The following is a 16,113-nucleotide window of genomic DNA, read 5'->3' on the forward strand; positions in this document are numbered from 1 at the left end:
CACAGGTACCAACCCTAAGGAGCCCCCCTGAGCTTATGAACCAAGCAAGTGCCTCCTGAAAGTTTGCACTGCAGGTGTCTGGCTGGCCTCCTCGTCCCGGCCTTACTGGGGCCTTCCCGGTGCCCTCTGTGGAAGTTACCAGTAAATTACCTCTCCCTGGGGATTGATGATCTTACTGGGATTGAGAGCTGGCCCAGGAGCACCACATGGATGGGAGGAAGGCTACTGCCAGAGTTAGGGCACAGTCAAATAATCCATTTCTACTTTGCTATGAACTCACCCAGGGGACTTGTTTTCATCGCCAAGAGCAACTGCTTTTAATTTCCTGGTGGCAGGTGGGGGGGGGGGGGTGTGGAACTCCAAGGTAGATTTGGTTGAATGCGTGGGTAAAGGGCCATGAGAGCTGTACATTGAGGAGTGTCGAGGAGTGTCGTCTGTATGAGTTACAACTGAAACAAATGTGTAAATCAGTAACAGATTTGTATCTCGTGGCTTAAGCAAAAATGAATGACTGGCTTCTGTAAGAAGTGAATGGAACACTACATCAAAAACTAATGATGTAATGTATGGTGATTAATATAACATAATAATAAAAAAAATTAAAAAAAAAAAAAAGAAGTGAATAAGGTTATGGCTGGCTTCTGACCCTACTTGATTAGTTATTCAAACTGTGGCACCAGGCCCTATTTTCTCTGTATTTCTTGGGACGTGGCTTTCCTCCAGGTCAGCTCCATTCACAGAAGGCTTTCTCCCTATTGCTTGCCAGATGATTACAGCAGCTCCAAAGGCCCTTGTATGCACCGTCATCCTCAAATCCAGCGGGAAGGAGCAAGAATCTCTTCCCGAACTCTAAGCCTAGTCTGAGTGTGTTTCTGATTGGGTCAGCCACCTGTCTGTGCAGGGGACAGGTTTGAAGCCAGCCTCAAGTGAAGCTCCCCAACCCCTTGGCACCTGGGCAGTCCCTTTCCAACAGAAAACTTTCCCTTTCCCTATGTGGGCAGAGAATGGGTTCTTCTGGTTGGAGTTAATACAAATATTGTTAATATAACAGTACTTTCCTGTCTTTTGAGCTGTTTTTCCTGGATTGTCATCTTAATTCTCATACCTTCTTGAAAGATTATTGAGGAACAGAGAACCGTTCCCACTGGAGAAATGAGGCAAGAGTCCAGTGCATTGATGGGAGCTAACCCAAATAGGGGATCTTGTCCGAGCCAAGGCCCAAATGGGTGCACAGGTTCCTGACCGCAAACTATGTGTACATTTCCTGGCACTGCTGTGGCCTCTACATTCAGGCAGGACTCAACTCACAACCAGGCTGAAGTGCAAAAAAGGATTCTGCAAGTTGCTTGTTTAGAACTCAAGAGTGTTTTTTCCCTCAGAAGTGGATTAGTGAAAGGAAGCATGCTATTTAAGCAATAATAAATTTAATTTCCCTTGACTTTAACAAAAGCAAAAGATACTGATGTAAAATTGGACTAACTAAACTTGAAAGAAATATTTCTTCATCCTAAAATGTTTCCTAAAATATCTAAGAGTAAGCAAAAACAAAAAACAAAACAAAACAAAACAAAAACTATTGCTAATACATTAAAAGGTTAGAGTCATTATATTTGTTTTTAATGAAACCCTTCCATTTTAGACAGTAGTAATGGAGTCTCTGCTGAAGAAGATCAGGATGGCCCACTCCCATCTACCTATGTTGGTTCTATGTTAAGATGGCTCTCATGCATGGCCCTGGCCCTTGTACTTTGGCATTCTTTCTTGCAAATTCTTTGTTTTGATTCAGCTCTTAATTGGATGGATGTTGTCACTAAGCAGTCTAAATTCCTAGAGCCTCTTGGTATTGAAAATGTCTATCAGTTGCTGTTCTACTTGAATGATACCTTCGCTCGGTATAATATACCTGGGTCACAATGTTGCCTGTAGAATTTTCTAGACTGCTGCATTGTCTTCCAGCATCAAATGTTCATGAGGAGAGGCCTGAGACCAAATTTATTTGCTTTTTCTGTCTTGATACCTAAAGACATTTTCATTCTTGAAGTTTATTAATTTAACCAAACTGTCTTGGTGTTGAGCATTTTGTATCAAATTATTCTGGAACCTGGCAGGCTTCTTCAATCTAAAAATTCTGTTTATTTCAGAGGGCCTGGGTGGCTCAGTCGGTTAAGCATCTGACTCTTCATTTCAGTTCAGGTCATGATCTCAGGGTGGAGAGATCAAGCCCCACGTCAGGCTCCGAATCAGCATGGAGTCTGCTTGGGATTCTTTCCCCCTTCCCTTTCCCTCTGCTCCTCTCCCTGCTCGTGCATCACTCTCTCTCTCTCCCTCTCTCTCTCTCTCAAATTAATAAATAAAATCTTAGAAAACAAAATAATAATAATAATAAAAGTGTTTTTATTTCAGTGAAATTTTCTTACTCTTTTTGCCTCTTCCTTTTCCTCCTCATTTTCCTCTATCACCATTAGTATTACAATTTTTAGTCTGTTATTTCCAGGTTTTTCCAATTAATAATCTTAACAGTATTACTATAATTTGGGGGGAACTGATTTATTTAATGATCATTGAATGAGTAATGAGGATCAGAACCCAAGTATACGTTCAGAGTTACATAAAATCATTTTGTACACATTGTGATAAAAGTACTTGAGACTATCAAAATTGTTTGCTGCACATAAGGAGTTACTGCCTGTTTTCTATTTTACCAGATTCTATTAACATTTAATGATTAACTTTAGTCTTTGAACAAATTCCTGCTTTGGCATCTTTTACAATTTGGATTTGTTCTCCCAAAGCTGTTGGAGTTGGAAAAGTATTTCAGGATTGGTATGGCTAAGTAGAAGAGCTGCCTTGTTATACCATATGCCACCTAACTAATACAGTGTTAAGTTATTGTTAACGTAATCATCAGATAACGTTTGTCTCACTCATGGCTTTAATTAATCAATTGTTGTAGCTTTCCATCTCCTTTACTGAAATTAGATCGGATATAAGTATGTATTTATTTATTTGTGAGAGAGTGAGCACTCGTGAGAGAGTGTGTGCATGCGGGGAGGGGGGCAGAGGAAGAGGCTGAGCCCAATGGCAGGGCTAGATCTCACTACCTTGAGACCATGATCTGAGCCGAAACCAAGCATTGGATGCCCAACTGACTAAGCCACCCAGGCACCCCAGATTAGATCAGATTTAAATAGTTTGACGATCACTGTACTTGTCTATGTGATAAACCTTTGTCTTGCAACATTTCCTGGCACATAAATTCCTGTTTCATCAATGTTCACTAGTATTCAATACTGTATAATTGTACTGCATTGTTATAAAACTCAGTGAATTCCCCCAAGTTATCTTAACAGTGTTCCAACAATTAAATCTCCTTTATTAACATATAACTCATGTGATGCTTTAAAAGTGTCTTGCACTTGATACTGTTTTGACTGTACTTGTGAGGGGCATCACTGTGGTCATCTCAGTGTTTGATGATCATCACATTTTAGAAATACCATGTTGGTGGCACTGGGAAGGGTTGATTGGAGCGACCAGAGGCAGGGAGGCCTTAGGGGACAGCGCAAAGGAGGTAAGTTGAGACTGAGGCAAGAACAAAGGTGGTAGCAATGGCAACTGATGGGACAAATTTAGGAACCGGGATTCGACCTTTACAGCTAGCGCCTTTATATCCTAGCGCCATGCCTGCCTATTGTTGGTGTTTAATTATCTTTTTTTTTAAGTAAATGAAAGGAATCAACAAGAATTAATGATGAGCTGTTGAAGTTGGGGGGGGCAGTCCCCTTGGTCTCTGGCTTGAGTGGCCTTTCAATGGTAGTGCTGTTCGCTGCCATAAGTAGGGCAGTGATGTGGCCTCTCAGAACACTGTCCACCGTGGCTACGCCAGCCGTCTGACTTGGGAGCAGGGACTGCCTAGAAACAAGTAGGGAAGGAAAAGCACAGACTTCCTCTTCGTCATTCTTGGGTGTGGGATCTGCATAAGACGCTAGTGTGAAACAGACAAGGCTTTCTCCTCTCACCTTCTCTTGCTGCTGCTTTTCTAGGACCTTCCTCTCCGAGCCCTCAGGTTCTCCTGTCTCTGCCACCACCTTCTCATCCCATGAATGGTTGGAGGAGGGGAGGTCATCAGGAATAACGCTTTCACTCTCAGTATCCCAGGCTCCACAATTACTCAGCTCCTCTCCCAGCTTCAGAAATCTTTCCTCAGCTCTGTTCCCCAGCAGAGCGCAGGAAACCAGCCTGATTAAATGCATTCATACTCCTGTGTGAATGACTGATGGGTCTCTTTACTTGCCCTCTAGCTAATCATTTGAGTCTCCAAAGGAGGCTGCTCCTTTTCCTACTCCACCAAAGTGAAAGCTCCCCGCCACTCTAGTGGAGGGAGGGTGGTAGAGGAGGGAGTTTTTCAGTTGCCATTCAGCAAAGCCGGGCCCTGCCCTGGAGTCCTGCTCTGGGGCCAGCTCTCCTCCACAGGTCCCATTTTCACAGGATTTTTGCTTCCTGCAGTTCCGAGCTCCCCTGTTTCCTAGAACCACAGAAGTGGCATGCCACTCTGGTCTTGGCGGGAGGTGTGGCTGCACTGGGGTGGCCTGACCACAGTGGGCCTCAGTGTGATGTCTCCTCACTGTTTGGGGTTGAGAGGTTCATGCACCAGTAGAAGGGCTGTTCCTGCCATGTGTACATGGGTAGTTAATGCCTCCCCTTCTTTCATGGTTCCAGAATGTCCAGTGTGGACCTGGCACCGTGCAGGTGACCTCACATACACCAGCCCATCTTTGTCCTTGCAACAGTCTATGAGAGGCATCCTTATCTATCCCCATTTTATAGATGGGGAAGTTCAGACTCTACAAAGAGAAAGTCATTTACTCAAGGCCTTGTTGCTGGGAACAGAAGGGCTCAGATTCAGGCCCAAGGCTGTCCACTTCCAGAACCCATACCCTTCCTGCTGTCACATGGCCTCTGGCACAGCAATTTAGACATAGGCAGCTTTCGGATGGGGAGACTGAGAACCCAGGAAACATGTTGATGCTTTTATTAAAATATCAACAACATAGTCAATTCACTGAACAGTCATAAACGGATAAGCGAAACAATCCATCTCAGGGAAGAAGAGGAAGAGCTTTGTAATTCCCAGATGGAATGTTTTTCTGAGGTCTCCATCACCTCCTATTTAGAGTCCAGTCTCCTTCACTTCGAAGTAATTATGGAAATTTTTGGAAGATCTAAATGGATGAAAAAGTAGGGAGGGAGAAAGAGAAAGAAGTTACTAACTCCCATCAATATAGACTGTTTCCTCTTCTTGCGATCTCTATAATCATCTAAAACAAAATGAACAGCGCATAGCATTCCATAACTTGCTTTTCTTTTTTTTTTTAAAGATTTTATTTATTTATTTGAGAGAGAGAGAATGAGAGATAGAGAGCACGAGAGGAAAGAGGGTCAGAGGGAGAAGCAGACTCCCCGCTGAGCAGGGAGCCCGATGTGGGACTCGATCCCGGGACTCCAGGACCATGACCTGAGCCGAAGGCAGTCGCTTAACCAACTGAGCCACCCAGGCGCCCCGTAACTTGCTTTTCTCATGATAGGAAGCCGTGAATGTCTTTCCAGAAGATATGTAGTTTTGAATTTTAGGTAGTCCTGTCTGTCGATTGTATGATTTCTGCCATTTCTTCAGTGGTTATAAGGTCTTTACCATCATAAGTAAATAGTCAACTATCATATCTTTATGGTGCCATGGTTCATACTTAACTTTGTGACCCATCAGAAATGTGTTGTACTGTGATGTGTGAAGCAAACTCTAACTTGCTTTTTGCCCCTTGGTAGCCGGTTTCCTCCATTCCAGTTGTTGAATGGAATGTTTAATGTCCATTAGTGTGGGATGCTTTCTTTATTCCATAAACTGTCACATTCTTATAGATGCCAAGGCCTGTTGGCATCTCTCAGGTCTGTTCTCTGATCTTTCTCTTTACTCTGAGACTAGCACCACACATACTCTTTTTTTTTTTTTTTTTTTAAGATTTACTTATTTATTTGAGAGAGAGAGAAAGAGCTCGTGGTTTGGGGGGAGGAGCAGAGGGAGAGAAAGAATCTTAAGTGGGCTCCACGCCTAGCGCAGAGCCCGCCATGGGGCTCGATCTCACAACCCTGAGATCATGACCTGAGCCGAAACGAAGTCGGACGCTTAACCAACTGAGCCACCCAGGCACCCCACACATACTCTTTTTAAATGGTAGTTCTATCTTATGTTATCTGGCAGAGAGAATGCCCCTTCTTAACGCTGATTTCCCCCAAATTTCTTAACTTTTCCATCCTGTGAAATTTAGAATCAGTTGGTGAAGTTTCAAAATCTCATCTGTAATTTGATTGAAATTGCCTTAAATCTTTATATTAACTTGAGAAGAATTGATAATCAGAATTTCTAGCCTCTCCAGTTGGGACCTTGGTACATTTTTCTGTTTTTTAGACTTTCTCTCTCTGGAGTTTTGTCTTTTTTCCATATGTATATTTTTTGCTAGAATTATATCAGAGGTGTTGTTTTTTTTTTTAATCATTTGAAAATTGCTGTTTGTGAATGAGAGCATGGAAATTTTTTTCCATATTTCTCTTTCTTTGAATTGCTGGGATAGAATTAAGCAATTTTCTACTCTTAATTCTGGTGTATTCCAGCCACCTTCTGGAGCAACTTCTTATTAATTCTATGCTAGTTTAGCTCATTCTTTTGAGTAGTCCAGGAGCAAATAACTGTCATTTTGCTTTAGAGCTATTCTTCTCTATGTCTGTGTTAAGTTCGGGTTTTTGTCATGGAGCTCCTTGTGGGCACATGCCCACTTCACCTTGCCTCCCACAGAGTGCCAAGCCCTCAGCTGGTTCTCAGTGAGTGTTCCTTGAGTGAGAGTGAAGGAATCCTAGGCCAGGGAGCTCGGTCCTGGTCCCGGGTGGCAGCCCCTTGATGGGTCACTCCAATTTATGGTCTGCACCTCAGTTTTATCAGAAGGCTGGGGCTCTGATGCAGGCCAACCACCTCACAGAGATGCTGCCCATTGTCTGCTTCCAGCCAGTGGGGGAGCAGTGGCCACTTTCCCTAGGGAGACCCCATTTAGGGCAGAAAGGGCTTAGGAATAGGGCCCAGCAGAGACTGTGGTCAACCCAAAAGGTCTTGCTCTCCCTCCAGCCAGACTACCCTAGTGTACCCCCCACCCCCAGGCTTGGAACACTCTTTCTAAGGAAGGGAGACTAACTTCAGACTCGGCCCCTCCCAAGGGTCCAAAGCAGGGAAAGTGACAGGAGGTTTTATTTGGTTCTCCCTTTATTTGTACATGCTATATAGTTGCCCACATTTATTAGTATTCTGTTCTTTCATTTAGAAAATAGGTAATACATTCACAAGCTTCAAAACATGAAAGCAATCAAAAGATTTCATTAAAACAAAAAAATATTTTAATGTAATCTCTACCCCCGATATGGGCTCAAACTCACAATCCTGAGACCAAGAGTCACACGCTCAACTGGCCGAGCCAGCCAGGCACCCCAAACATGAAAGCAATTTAAAAGGCTTACAGTGAAATGTCTCACTCCACCTCTGCCCTGCCCCATCCGTACCACTTTTATTAACTTGTGTGTCCTTCTAAGACGTTTTTATTCAAATACAACCAAATGTGAATATATTTTTACTTTTCTTCATTCTTACACAATAGGTGGCATCCTATTGATTTTATTTATTTATTTTTAAAAGATTATTTATTTATTTGAGAGAGAGAGAGAGAGAGAGAGAGCATGAACAGGGGGAGGGGCAGAGAGAGAGAGGGAGAAGCAGGCTTCCCGCTGAGCAGGGAGCCCAATTCGGGCCTTGATCCCAGGACCCTGAAATCATGACCTGAGCCAAAGGCAGACTTAACCAAATGAGCCACCCAGGTGCCCCAATTTTTTTTATTTAAAGTATACATTATAATAATACAAATATTGAACACTCATTATATGCTAGTCACTAGTCTAACCTTTTATATATATTAACTCATTTAATATTTTTATTGCTCCTATTATTATCCTCATTTTGCCATGGAGATTTTTCCATTTAAAGAGCTTCCTCGATTTCTTACAGCTGCATAGCACTCCACTGTATGGAGTACATCCTAATTTATGAAACTCATTGCCTAGCCTTGTTTCTCTTCTTTGCTCTTATATACTGTGTTGCCTTGTACAGATGTTATTTTGTAAGTTAGAGATAGAGCTGCAGAATAGCTCCGCAGAAGAGGGATTGCTGGGTCAGAGGATAAACGCGTTTGTGATTTTGACGGATGTTGCCAAGCTGCCCTCTGCAGAGTTATTGGTTCTTTTCATATTATGTAGGACTTCTCTCATTTGATCCTCTATAGCACTCCCATATGAGTTGGGGATTATACCTGTTATACAGATAAGAAAACTGAGGTGCAAAGAGGTTAAGTGACTTGCCAAGGGCACAGAGCCAAGGTCAGATCCACATTTGCCCGGCTCTTTTCTCTGCTTCAGCTGCCACTTACCTCAGTCCCCAGCCCTGCCTCGTGGTGATGGGTCTCTTGTCACTTACATCACATTTCCCCAGGCTGGAGGAGCTGAATGCTCTTGACCCAGTGGCAGCCTCCATGCTTCCCTCACACTCTGGACTCTCCAGGAAACCTCTCCTGGCCTGGAATAAGTCTCCTTTGTTTGATCAAGAGGTTCAAGCTCTGAGGCCTGGCCTTCTTGGGTGATTTGGGGAGGCTGAGAGCCGGCAAAGCTGAGGACTGGTGCCTGATGCCACAGTTTTGGAGTCAGGTTGCCTGGCAGGGTCTCCACTGGCTGTTCCAGGACAAGCTGATCTCAGTAACTGAGGCCAAAGGGGCTCCAGCTGAGATCCTTTCTCCTGGCCTCAGGTGGGCTGACTATTGCCGCTAATGAGAATAAATCACGGCAAACTTTCTGGGGAAGTAACTAACAGTCTTTTCCTGGGAGCGTTTAAAGAGGGGGCATTGCAGTGTTTCAGACCAAGGACTTGAGCCAGACTGTCTGGGGTTTTCTATTAGTTTCCTATTGCTGCTGTAACGAATTACCACAAATGTAGGAGCTTAACCCTTTACAAATGTATTATTACATACCTCTGGAGGTCAGAAGTCTGAAATGGGTCTCACAGAGATAAAATCGAGGTGTCAGTAGGGCCACATTCTTTCTGGAGGCTCTTGAGGAGAATCTGTTTTCTTGCCTTTTCCAGCTTCTAGATGCTGCCTGCACTCCTTGGCTCATGGCCCCCTTCCATCTTCAAAGTCAGCAAGATAGCATCACGGGACCTCTGCTTCCATGATCACATCTTCCTGCTCACACCTGCCTGCCTCCCCCTCTTTCCTTATAAGGACCCCACCCAGATAATCCAGGATAATCTTCCCGTCCCAGATCCTTAACTTAATCACATGTACTAAGTCCTTATCATCATATAACGTAACATACTCAGGTTCTGGGAACTAGTACATTATTCTGCCTACTATAGTTTGCCTCTGGACTCTATCACTTACTAATTGTGTGACCTTGGACAAGTTACTGTACCTCTTGTTCAGTGTCCTCATCCTTAAAATGGGGATATAAGAATTCCTACTCTGTTGGAGCGTTAGGAGGATTAAAAGGGTTGATATTTCTCAAATGCTTATAATAGTGTCTGACACATAGAAAATGCTATGGAAGTGTCTGCTAGCTAAAATATATTAAATAAATAAAAATACGCACACTCTTTAACATTCCTATTATTTGTAACCTATTTCATAGAAACAAAAGCATCCATGTGTTAAGCCACATAAAGCATCGTCCATATTGGCAAAAAGAAAAGAAAATGTACAAATAGGAAATCACTGGGGTGCCTGGGTGGCTCGGTCGGTTAAGTGTCTGCCTTGGCCTCAGGTCATGATTCCCCGGAGTCCTGGGATCGAGCCCCACATCGGCCCCCCTGCTCAGTGGGGAGTCTGCTGCTCCCTCTGCCTCTCACCCCGCTTGTGCTTGCTTACTCTCTCTCAAATAAATAAGTAAAATCTTTAAAAATAAAAAAATAAACAAATAGGAAATCACTGGAGTGTCCATTAACAGGAGAATGACTGGATCCGTTGTGGTACATAAGAAATTTAAAGGAGCTATTAAAGAGAATACATTAGATCTATACTTATTAGACCTCCAGGAATGTCCTGAACAAAAGTTAAGTTAGAGGAAGAAGTTACAGAGTCATTACTCATGATCTCATTCATGGCATGATCTTGTTTTGTTTTGTTTTGAAGAAAAAAACATCAACCCACCAAAATTGTTGTAGATACTTGAGCCAATTATTTAACCACTGAATGTCTGGGTTTTTTCGTCTGTGAAATGAGGATAACAATAATTCTCCCCATGGAAACTCTACGGAGCATTACATGGGATGAAATGTATCAAGTCCTTAAAATCCTGCAAGCAGCTGCATAGTCTGGCTATTTGTGTAAAGTGGTTTGAGCAGACAGAGTTGTGGAAGGATGCACCCAGATGCTCATCCGGTTGCCTCGGAGGAAGGGAAAAGAAATTCAGAAGTGGTGTGAAGAGGTGATTAACTTTTTGTGTATCTGTACATTGTTTCACAGAGAAGGCTAGCTGTTGTTACTTTAGTGACTTTTTTATGTTCTAATGTTTTATTGGTAGTTTGGAGACTAGCACCATAACCACAAACTTGAGGGGCGACTGGGTGGCTCAGTCGGTTAAGTCTGCTTTCAGCTCAGGTCATAATCCCAGAGTCCTGGGATCGAGCTCCCCATGGGGCTCCCTTGCTCAGCCAGGAGCCTGCTTCTCCCTCTCCCTCTGCCGGTCCCCCTGCTTGTGCTCGCTCGCTCTCAAATAAATAAATAAAATCTTAAACACACACAAACCACAAACTGAATTGGGAAGAGCACGAACCTAGAAACATACCATGATTCAAAGTTTTGTAATTTTTGAAGAGGAGTTTAATTAGGAAAGTTTAAAGCGGGGGTGGGGGGAGTGGTGAGGCGGAGCAGGAGAGCCCTAAACCAGGCCGGCCTTGTGTATCCGCAGCATCTACTGCCGAGGCTGCTCCAAACCACTGTGCTGCTCGTGCGCGCTCCTGGATAGCGGCCACAGCGAGCTCAAGTGCGACATCAGCACCGAGATCCAGCAGCGGCAGGAAGAGCTGGACGCCATGGCGCAGGCGCTGCAGGAGCAGGACCGCGCCTTCGGGGCGGCGCAGGCGTGCATGCGCTCAGCCGTCAGCCAGCTGGGCAGCATGCGCGCAGACGCCGAGGAGCTGATCCACACGCGCGTGCGCCAGCTGGTGGCGCACGTGCTGGCCCAGGAGCAAGTGCTGCTAGAGGGGGTGAACGCGCAGTACCAGCGCACCTATGAAGAGATCGCCGGCCAGCTGGGCCACCTGGAAGCTGTGCTGCAGCGCATCCGCCTGGGAGGTTCGCTGGTACAGAGGATGAAGCGCTACGCCTCTGACCAGGAGGTGCTGGACCTGCACGGCTTTCTGCGTGAGGCGCTCAGCCGCCTGCGCCAGGAGGAGCCCCAGAACTTAAACACCACCGTGCGCACCGACAGCTTCGACGAATTCAAAGTGCGCCTGCAGGAACTGGTCTCCTGCATCACTCAGGGGGCAGGTAAGCACCCGAGCGACGCTCGTGACCAACCCCTTTACCATTTGAGGGCTTGTGCTTTGCTGTTGCACAAGCAAGACGGACAGAAAAAGGTCATTTACATGTGACAGGAAAGGAAACGGGTTTTTTTGCCCACATTGTAGATTCTAGAGTGCAGGTTGTAAGGAGGAGAGTAGGCCCTGACGTGGGTCTGCAGCCTCCCAGAGGGGTCATGTTGTACTAATTTGCAAGACCCTTTGGATTAGCTGTGATCTTGTGACCCTTGGAGAAGTTAAGAAAATACAAAGCGGAGAACCAGACCCAGTATCATTTTAGCCTCAGAGGGTAACCACTCCGGGAAGTTCGCTTAAGCCCTGTGTCTAGCACCAGAGAAGTCAACTGAACCTGAGGTTAGAGCAGAAGGGGGCTGAGGAACCCCCCTGGGGTGGTTGGATGGTTACCCAAAACCACACTCTGGCTCAGTGGAGGAGATACTTTGCTTCCAGCATGGCCTGTCATCTGGACCAGCTGCCCACCTTTGTAGGCCCTGCCTGGTATTGGGCACTTGGGAAGGAGACAGCAGACTAGTTCCTGACCTCCAGCGTTGGCCAGTCTGACCGGGACACAGATGGGGAGCACATCACATAGCTGGGGAACGAGATAGCACTCGGCTCTGCAGTCCAAATGCAGGAGTCGTAGCAGCTCTGTGTGAGCTGGGGACGTCAGGGGGGGCTTTCAAGAGACACTGGGGGGAGGGCTGCCCAAAAGGGCCTCCGGGGTGAGGAAGCTTTAAAAGCTCTTTGACAAGGGCACCTGAGTGGCTCTTCGTGAAGCGTCTGCCTTCAGCTCAGGTCATGATCCCAGGGTCCTGGGATCGAGCCCCGCATTGGGCTCCCTGCTCCGCGGGAAGCCTGCTTCTCCCTCTCCCACTCCCCCTGCTTGTGTTCCCTCTCTCACTGTTTTTCTCTCTGTCAAATAAATAAAAATTTTTAAAAATCTAAAAATAAATAAAATAAAAGCTCTTTGACAAAACCTCTAGGCTGAAATCTGAGCTCGAGATAGATAAACTAGTGTGAGGTTGCCCTTACTGAGAAAGGGGTTTTTGGCAACAGAATCTGAAGGTATCTGGGCAAGGGCCAGTGATGGGGGCTCCTCACTCCTGCCCTCGGAGCTGAGGGACTTGGGCTTGTAAAAGTATAATCCTGGAGTGGATATGGATTTGTGCCTTCTCCACCTAGGCAGTGAATGTTACTCCGTATACAGGAAATGACCCCACAGAGTTTAAACAGCTTGTCTTCGGTATCGTAATTGGGCAGTGGCAGGGCAAGGAGCTCTTTTATTCTGAAGCATGAGAGATTTAGGTTAGATGTAATAGAAATCAGGCTGCGGGTCATAGGAGTATCATGAAGCTCTCACTGTATGCAGAGAAGTCAGCAAGCAATGACAACCTTAGGATTGGTTGCACTTTGCCTTGGTGGTGGCCAGGAGATGGACAGAGGGTGCCCCTGGGGTTTGCACTCTCCTCTCTGGCTGGGTTCATGCTCACTGCAGTCAGGGTGCTCTCCTTCCAAATGACAGCTCCTCCATGGAGCTACCCCGGTGTTGTGAGAGACCCTGAAGCCTGAGTCTAGGAAAAGCGGCAGGGACATTTCCTCTGTCACTGTCCCATCCAAGATGCCTCTCACCGGCGATGTCCCTGACCTGCCTGTGACCTTTTCTTTGTTCTCCAGATGCAGCTGTACCCAGGCGAGCCAGCCCAGAGGCTACCAGCACTCCTAAGGATTGTTTTGACATTGACCCGGTGAGATGGGTTCAGGTGTGAAGGGGAGGCGGTAGGGTCCAGCAGGTCAGACAGGTTCCCCTGTGGCGGGAAGGAAACTGAGTCTCAATGTCCCTATGTCTGCAGACAGTAGAAGAGGGAGAGTGCCTGAGGGGGATAGCAAGTGGCTGGACTGGAGCTTTCCGTGGGAGGGAGTAAAGGAAGGGCCGGCAAACTGGCTGGTTCTGGGCTCCTAAATGCACTTGATGGGTTCGGGAAGGGGTGGACAGGAGGTGAAGAAGGTGGTCACCGGTGGGTGGCCCTGGTAGATGACCTCTCCCTTACCCCGTACCCCATCCCAGACATGTGAGCCTTTTCCTGGAATCACCATAGGGGCCTTCCCCTCCTCTTCCCCCAAACGCAGTTCTTGGAGAGGAGAATGGGGCCAGGAGTCAGACCTCAGTCCCCGCAGCTTGGGTTTCATGGGTGTGATTTCAGGACCAGCATAGATGCAAGAACCATAGTTTCTCAGGATTGGGAGGTGTCCATACGCCCTCCAACGATGGCATTCCCTCTGCAGCACCGTTGACCTGGGGCTGTCCACACACACACCTCCACGAACAGGAAGCTCACTCATTCTTGAGACAGCCACTCCTGGCTCTGGACTGCTCTGACTTAGATTGCTGGCCAGGGGGAAAATGCAGTGGCCCTGCTTTGGCTTGCCCTCTTGGGTGCTTGCATGCATGGTTCCTCTGCTTCGGGCTAAGCTTCCTGAGTTCCTCCTTGGACCAGGCGTCGTGGTCATCCAGGTTTGCATGTGCCTGCCAGTCAAGGATGTGGGCCCTGGACCCGTCAACCCTCCAAGGAAAGCAGGTCTTCTGGTGGTAGCGGTCAGGCGGTGAGCCTGCCTAGCTTTGCCATATGTGGCCTTTGGGAGAGAAAGATTGCAGTAGACAGAGGCAATCTGGACAGGCTTCCTGGAGGAGGCAGGATTTAGGCTCAGAGAGTTTTAGAGCTAGGAGAGAGCATGGAGTCTAACCCCCTCTTTTGCACAGACTGAAGTTAAGGCCCAAAGAGAGGGTGACTTAACTCAGAGCCACATGACACGGCAAGCTAGGGGTAGGACTAGAAGCCAACTCCTAACTGCTTTGGGTACTGCATTCCCATATATATAGCTTGACAAGTAAAAAAGGAATAGTAAAGTAAAACAAAAGTATTTTGTTTTTTGGATTAGTAACACAATCACATGGTCAAGTAAAAAGAGAGAAAGTGATAAGTATGTCAACTATACTCTCAATTTTTAAAACGTCATTGATTTGTACACTTACAGTTTCTACATTTCACTATATATAAATTGTACCTAAAAAAATTTTTTTCTGATCCCCAGGCGATGATAATTTGTAGCTCAGTTGAGAACCACTGTTTTGAGGTGGGGAGGACACTGACCTACCATCTCTCCCTACCGCATTCCTCATTTAAACTCTCCCATTAGTCAGCATCGCAATGATTTCTTATACAGTGTAAAAAAGACTGTAATTGCGCATAGCCTGTATTGTCACGTAATACCCTACATGTGGCACCTTGCTGCCCCGATCCTGCGCACAAATTATCTGGATTTAACAAAAGAAAGAGATACATAATGTCTCACTCCCACCTGCTCCCTATCTTTCCACCTCTTATGCCCACATACCTATCTTTATTTATTTCTTACACATCCTTCCAGAATTTCTTTGTCATTACAAGCAAATATGATTACAGGTAATTGGTTTTTCCATTCTTTTTTTGTACAAAGGTAGCATAATACCATATATTCAGAGTATTGTGCCCAGGCTTTTTCACCCAAGGAGGTATTCTGGAATCCTCTGGAATTCTTACACTATCGGTAGGTAGGGAGCTTCCTGTTGCCTTTTTGCATCTGCACAGTGGCCTGTTGAATGGATGTAGCATGCTTAATTTAGCCAATTCCCTGCCAATGCATATTTAGGTTGTTTTGGTATATTACAATGCAAGGATGAATAATGTCCTCATAGAAATCCTCTGAATAATTGTGTAAAGTGCTCCGGGATGCACGGAGCTTGGAGCTTGGAGCTCAGCTGTCTTCCAGGTGCCAGTCGCTGGTTAATTGACAGCATTTTGCTGGGTCTTGGTCTTTACATGACCTCTCACCATCCTATCCGCTATGAAGCGGTTTGAACTTGGAGCATCAGAGAAGAATGTTCTTTTTTGCAAAGCCTCTTGCTTCCACTTTGGTAGTAGGCTGGAGGAGGGGAGAGGTGGGCCAGTGGAGCTAGGGGAGGGGAATAGGTTTCACACTGTGAGCTCAGGGGACCAGTGGAGCAGCCCCAGCGAGGCTGGGAGGCAGGCATGGTTAGGCTGTCCCAGGAGAAAGCCAGGTCCATCAGCTATAGCTCTGCCCAGAGAAAGACCACCCTTGGGTCCATGCCCCTGCCTTAGGAGGCAGGAGCTGGGCTCGCAGCACCAACACTTGATCCCTCTTGAAATGGTTGGTTTACTTTCATTGCAGTCACGTTCCCACACAGAGGCGATAAGAGGAATAGCAGTAGGCTTGACTAGAACTGCCTAGCTTAGAGGCGTTTTCTTTTTGTTTCTTCTGAGCCCTTTTTGTAGTGACGTGAAAATACTTTAATGAAAAAAATAAAACATTTTAAAGTTATAAAACAACCGTTTTTTGTCTTTAGAGACCCCTCCTGTGTGTCCCCTGCTTCATTAACCTGGGAGTGAGGGTGTCAT

At 45.9% G+C, this 16,113-nt stretch overlaps 1 protein-coding gene across 7 annotated transcripts in view; it reads left to right on the forward strand.

Moving 5' to 3' along the window:
- Positions 1 to 16,113, forward strand: part of PML (PML nuclear body scaffold) — a 41,396-nt gene that overhangs the window by 8,450 nt on the left and 16,833 nt on the right. For all 7 annotated transcript variants that reach the window (XM_027570548.2, XM_027570549.2, XM_027570551.2 and 4 more), the window contains exons 3-4: positions 11,047 to 11,627; positions 13,334 to 13,404. In XM_027570548.2, the coding sequence (XP_027426349.1) occupies positions 11,047 to 11,627; positions 13,334 to 13,404 (652 nt within the window). The remainder of the gene's footprint in view (positions 1 to 11,046; positions 11,628 to 13,333; positions 13,405 to 16,113) is intronic.

Source organism: Zalophus californianus, chromosome 6, assembly GCF_009762305.2.
Source record: "Zalophus californianus isolate mZalCal1 chromosome 6, mZalCal1.pri.v2, whole genome shotgun sequence".
In the NCBI taxonomy this organism is placed as follows: domain Eukaryota; kingdom Metazoa; phylum Chordata; class Mammalia; order Carnivora; family Otariidae; genus Zalophus; species Zalophus californianus.